The sequence below is a fragment of the Colletotrichum navitas genome, assembly GCF_030913465.1.
Source record: "Colletotrichum navitas strain CBS 125086 chromosome Unknown LY79scaffold_9, whole genome shotgun sequence".
In the NCBI taxonomy this organism is placed as follows: domain Eukaryota; kingdom Fungi; phylum Ascomycota; class Sordariomycetes; order Glomerellales; family Glomerellaceae; genus Colletotrichum; species Colletotrichum navitas.
Genome location: NW_026850555.1, coordinates 83,197 through 89,196, shown reverse-complemented (window position 1 = coordinate 89,196; position 6,000 = coordinate 83,197). Strand labels below are relative to the sequence as shown.

The following is a 6,000-nucleotide window of genomic DNA, read 5'->3' as shown; positions in this document are numbered from 1 at the left end:
GCCACTAAGGTATTTATTATTTTATTTTATTTTATTTTTTGCCCCGGCGTGCCAATCACCGAACAGCTCACAGCCACAAGAGTTCGCTGATTGAAACTCAAAATACCCAGCTAAACAAGACAAAAGCAGGAGCTTCCTAAAAAGCTGTACAGGCAGCAGCATGCCTACGTTATTTATTAATCATGCTTTGCTATGTAAGCCCCTCTAAAAGCTTATTAAAAGGGGAGGGGGGAGGAAAGAAAGAAACAAAAACCGGATACTTATGATTTGTCAGACTTCAATGTCAATATCCCAACTACAAGCGACTGTGTTTACAATCCATCAAGCTTTTTGAAGAAGCTTTGTGCTCCGGATATCATTTGACTTTCGGGTCCAAGAGCCGGTATATCGTGTTGAGCTCGCGCAGATACTTGTGCCTCACTTATGTCAAGTCGCAACCGCTCTCCCGATCTTTCCTTCCCGTCATTCAATCGATATTCCATCCGAAATCGGCAGTTATTTCAAACTGCTTATATCTCATTTTGAGTCTGCTGCTCATTGTATTGAAGATATGACGATGAGAGAGGAAAGCAATTCACTCGGAGAGTTAAGTACATCCGTCGCCCTTTCCTTAGAAGTTTAATCCAGTATTCGTCTCGTCCCCAGACTGCAGACTTTTCTTTCTGTGTCATCCCATATTATTCCATGCCACCCCATGTCGTCGCCTCTCATGTTGACTGCTGCCGGCGAGAAAAAGCCCGTGAGGTGCCTCCCTCAGTGGCCAGCGATCAGGGTACCGCCAATCTCACCACCGGACGAGCCGTCCATGCCGTTGAGGTCTTCGTCGTCCGAATCGGGCCCCCGACGGGGCGTCTCGTTAACGGGCTTTCCGCAATGGAAGAAACGGCCAACCCTGGCCTTGTCCCTCCACTCCTTGGTCTTAGCCGCCTTCGCCTTCTTGCGCTCGGCCTTGTCGCCAATGCGGCGGGTCTCGGAGTGCGCTCGACAGGCGTGGCAGGTCCGGCACGTGACGAAGCCGTTCTTGTCCGTGAAGTTAATCTCGGGCTTGCACTTCTTCTGGCGGCTGCAGAAGCACCACGTGGCAAAGGCCGGGTTGTGCCGGACTGCCTTGCAGCGGCGGACGTTGTTTCCAGTGTAGTCCTGGCCGTCCTGGAGGTAAGCGCGCGCCGTGCAGCTGCTGTGGGGGTCGTCCTTGCCACGACGGCGGCCTTGGAGGTTGAGGGCGCGGCCGTTGGCGTCGATGCTGCTTGTAAAGGACTCGGCCTCGCTGACGGGCTCGTCGGCAGACTCGAGGACGGATTCGTCGGCGGTGGTGTTTGCGTCAGTGCCAGAGCCCTCGTCGTCGCTGACAAACAGTCTGACCCCCTCCTCCTCCTCCTCCTCCTCCTCCTCCTCCTCCTCTTCCTCGGGCTTCTTGCTCTGTGGATCGTCAGAAACCAAGCGTCTTGATTGCGGGAAAATAAGAAGATCGAATGAATCCAGAAGAGGCAAAATTGTCTTGAAGCTCGCCGAGCCTACAGATGAAATCATGAAAGGAATCCTCGCAGCAAGAACAATGAAAGAAATATAGATGAAAGAACACTTACAGGCATTATGGGTAGTGACACTCAGGTTTCTGATTCTTGTTGCTTTATGATGGTATCGTGATGTCCCCCAAGCTCACAAAGGTGGATTTCTTATAATTTTCAGTCTGGAGAGGGAACAAGAAACAAAGAAGAACAGGATGTAGCAAAACAGCTTCCTTCAGATACTTCTTTTGCGTGTCTTGTTTCACAGTGTTCTGCTCGACGACCAATTGACCTAATAGTTTGGGTAGTGGCTCACCCGCTGTTATGATACCAATAGATTGTGCCCATCAACCCTCCCGCCCTCGTCCTGTTTGGCGATAGAGCGGGGCCAGAAGAGTGAAGGGAATTCACATTGATGATCATGAAGAAACCGGGTAGTTTGATTGTGTGGCTGAGGAATGAATATACCTTGTTACTGGTATGGATGGGAGTGTTGAGGACCTTTAGAGGTAATGGGGGAAACGTAAAGGGGTCCCAAAGCAGGATATCCAAGAATGAGCTTTTGCTACCCTGATATCAGGGCATATATAGAATGACTTGAAGACGTCAAGCTGGTGATGATAAATTCAAGTCGCTAGTCCAAGGAGTCACATAAGCTGGGAAATGATTGAACTTCATCTCGACAGTCCACTGTATCCCAGTAAATGGACCAAGTGCTCTTCAGACCTCGGACGACGATGATGGAGCAATCACACAAGGTAGAAACTAAATACTGGAACAGCGAAGATGGGAATTAAGTACCACGTATTAAAAGCAACTTGCGCAACCAAAGGGTATTCGGCAACGGGTTCCTGCTCTGAGATGTACATCTGGTCTGGGAAAATATCGCGTTCAGAAAAGGACGACACGATTTCGTTTAAGACTAGGGCTGCCGCCGACCAGTCCAACGGGTAAGTTGAATAGTCTGGCGGATGTAGGGAAAAGACCGGAACGCCAGGGATGGAGAAGACGCTGATATGCAAAGTCGAGGCTTGGAGATAGGCGAGGGGGAGGAGACATTAGTCGCCGAGGGGCATGCCCTCAAGCTCGTCAAGAAGACGGCGCCAGTTGTCGGCCAACATCTCGGAATACTTGACACGCTCCTGAGCCCAGTCCTGGTTCCATCGCGAGACGTGGAACTGCGTCTGCTGGAAGTAGATGAGCTCATCGCGGATGCATTCCTTGATGAAGATGGACCGGTTGTGCTGGTTGACGATGGACTCTTTATCCTGCGGGGTTCGTTAATATCGTCGTCCCGTGAGGTGTGGAAACACATTTACGTACCTTGATGATCGCGTCAACCACCTTCTCGATCTCACCCGGCTTCACAAGGTCAACGGGTTTGCTGCGAAGATTGGCCAGCTTTGTCTCGTTCGTCTGGATCCTCCGCTCGAGGTAAGGGATATTGTCCTTGTCAAGACGTTCCCTCCGATCGAACAAGTCACGGATGCTGACGAGCGCGTCGCGCTGGCGCTTCAAGTCCTCCAGCACTCCCTCGTCCCAAGCCTTGCTTTCATCTTCCAACAGAGTCTGACACGTTCTCAGATGCCTGCTCATGGATGTCAGGCCATCGTTGAGCAGAGGTACTTCGTTGGTGTCGGTTGCGTAGGTGTCGGCACTCGCTTCCGTCAGGGAAGTGAGAGACATGGCGATGCGGGCATGGTCGGCTGCAACTCCCTCGCTACGCTTCACTAAGCGGTCCATGATGTTGCAAATGTTGATGTACAGCTCAGCTGAACGTCGAATGCCGGCCCGCGTCTTGTCAAACAGTGCCTCGAGGGTAGGAGGCAACGAGTCCTCCAGTCCGGGCGGCAAAACACGCCCTTGAAACTCGTCTTGGACAGAGATGGTAGCCTGCTTGCGCCACACGGCCAATTCCTGATACTAACAATTAGCGAGATTCAATGGGTCGGCAAAGAGTGGTGGCGGTGGCTTACAGTTGGCACAGTCAGGAACATGATGATGAGCTGCTCCTGGCCAAGGATAGGATGGCGAACGAGCGCGTTCAGGAACCTCGCCAAACCCCTGCGACGCTTCTCGATAAAGGCGCCATCGTTGGAAAAGTGGTTGCCATTAACTTGTGTTGTCAGTAGAAAGTCGACGAGTGCGAGGCGCTAAACTTACCAGCGACACGCTTGGGCGGCAACAGAGGCAGCGCACGGAAAGGATATCGCTTGTGCAGACAGTCCAAAAGCCATACGAAGTCGCTATACCGTCGGATAACCTTGCTGCCCCGCCGGATGCTCGAAACCTCGTAGTTGTGGTGCTGGAACATAAACAGACCCTCCTTCTCGGGTAGCAAAGAGACGACAATGTTCTCCTCCACAGGGCCTCCCGATCGGGCGCTCACGGTAGGGCGCAGAGACGGCACAGTAGCGGGGTTTCCAGTCTCGTCACGTGCGCTGCTCGTGCCGCCGAAAGGACTTGTAATCTGGCTAGGGACGGGTTCGTTGAAGCCGCCGCTCGTGGTGCTGCCATCGAAATAGCCGCCCCAGCCGCCGCCCGGTGACGTGCCGCTGTTTACATTCTGACGTCCGGAACCTGTCGGAGAGCTAGCCGCGTAGGCAGATATGGTTCGACCGGCGATGGCAGTGCTCGGCGACGAGCTGTAATTGCCGTTGCCGTTGCCGTTTCCGTTGCCGTTACCGTTGGCATTAGGTGCAGGGCGCTGGGGGCTGGCGCCGTTGGTCCTGCTGGGGGATTCAGCGATGGCGTGCGCGTGGCCCTTGTGCACGTCAGGGGAGTTCCACGGGTCCTCGGATTCTGGGAACTCCATCGGAGATCGACGCAGAGTGCTTGGCTGAGACGGCGGCGGCGATGCGGATTCTTGAACGGGGGTTGCAGGAGCTTGGGGAGGTTTGGCAGCAAGCTCGGAGACGGGAGGCATCTCGGGCGCAGCAGTCAGGCCGGCAAGCTTGGGGAGTGGAAGGTCTGGATTTAGCGTATTGGCAATTAGCAAGGAACAGGACCCCACACAGATTGCGGCGCACTGATAAGTGGTAAGGTAAGGTCAGGTCCAGGGAGCTGCGATAGTCGATAGCTCGGGGGGGCTGGGCCAGGGTACCAAGGTCATGACATAAAGTGCGAGGTGGATGGACGATAGGCAATGATGGGGTGGGAGAGAATGAAAGATGAAAAGATGCACTCACTTCTGCGTTGCTCATCTACAGTGTCGAGACTGATGGTCTCGCCCTGTTGCGCCAAGGCAATGAGGGCCAGAAGGACGTTGAACTCGCCTCGTCCGACGGCAATGTCGCCACCTGCAGCTGGCACAACCATGGACATGATCTGCGCCTGGTGGTCGGCTGGCAGGCGCGCGGCGGCAAACAGCTTGGCCACGCCGCCAGCTTTGACGCGCCCTCCTGCGCCATCCTCGCGCGCGACGGTATCAAAAGTCTCGATGTAGGCGTCGGGTACGTCGGAGGCGGGCAGCAGGTTGCGGACAACGTCGGCGCGGGACTGCTTCTTCCTCGGGGTGGGCATATCCCAGGGCGAGTTGTCGGCGCCGGCGAGGTCGTCGTCGGCGAAGAGGGAGTTGGAACCGGACTTGGACATGGGCTCGTCGTCGAATAGGGAGCGCGAGGGTGCAGCAGAGGTGTTGGACGGAGAATCCGCCGGCGGTGACGAGCCGAAGAGCGACATTGTATGGCGACTATGTATCGGCCGCCAATTGGGGGAAAGGGTAGAGTGCGGCGTCGGAGATCAAGCGTCGTCAAGGTGATACAGGATCTGGCTGGTGGTACTGTGCTCGTAGCTAGCTATGCTATGTGACCCGTCGTCGGATGGTTGTGTGAGTTCCCCTCCAATGACAATTGGATGGCCGGCTGCTGCCTGGGGTTCGAAACAGAGAAGAGGCGAGGTGTCGTAAGTGAACGAGGCCTCGTAATTGATGCGTAATTGCGAGTTGGAGGAGGGCGGCTGGGAGAGTGACAAGATAAGAGCAGCGTGAGGACCAAATTCCGGAATCAGTTGGTAGCAGACAAGCACCGCGCGCAGCGAGCTTACAGCAAGGTATGGTATGTATACCCAGAGAGCTTTGCACTGCCTTCGTTGCAACACCAGACAGAAGATCAAGGGATGCACGCGCAAATGGGAGGATGTGAGAGGCCACAATGAGATTCTACGCAACCTCAATTGATGACGCACATGGATAGTATATTTATGTGTGTGTAGGTACGTAGGGAAAACAGATGATGGTCCTACGGGCAGGGTATTGGGAGGGGGAAGCCTGAAACTTAGTCTCCAATCCGGCCAGGAGGGCAGAGCTATGAAGCCGAAGCTTGAGACACTCTTCAAGAGTCAAGGCGGGCCGTGGGCTTCGGGAAAGAGACGACGGGAACGACGGGAACTGGGACGAGGGATACATGCCTGTAGGCAGTACTAGGTATGTAAACCCAGAAGCCCAAATCCCCATCGTTGGGTCTAAGTTGTCTGTGCCTGAGTTGTCTGTGCC

The 6,000-nt window shown here is 54.5% G+C and overlaps 2 protein-coding genes across 2 annotated transcripts; both read right to left on the bottom strand.

Moving 5' to 3' along the window:
- Positions 1–753: 753 nt before the first annotated feature.
- Positions 754–1,592, bottom strand: LY79DRAFT_576817 (uncharacterized protein; the record flags this gene model as incomplete). Its single annotated transcript, XM_060559829.1, has 2 exons — positions 754–1,419; positions 1,587–1,592. The coding sequence occupies 2 exons, from the start codon at positions 1,590–1,592 to the stop codon at positions 754–756; spliced, it is 672 nt and encodes a 223-aa protein (XP_060417872.1).
- Positions 1,593–2,566: 974 nt separating this feature from the next.
- LY79DRAFT_576816 (PX domain-containing protein) lies at positions 2,567–5,189 on the bottom strand (the record flags this gene model as incomplete). Its single annotated transcript, XM_060559828.1, has 5 exons — positions 2,567–2,776; positions 2,832–3,431; positions 3,485–3,624; positions 3,672–4,478; positions 4,697–5,189. The coding sequence occupies 5 exons, from the start codon at positions 5,187–5,189 to the stop codon at positions 2,567–2,569; spliced, it is 2,250 nt and encodes a 749-aa protein (XP_060417871.1).
- Between the last annotated feature and the right edge of the window lie 811 nt (positions 5,190–6,000).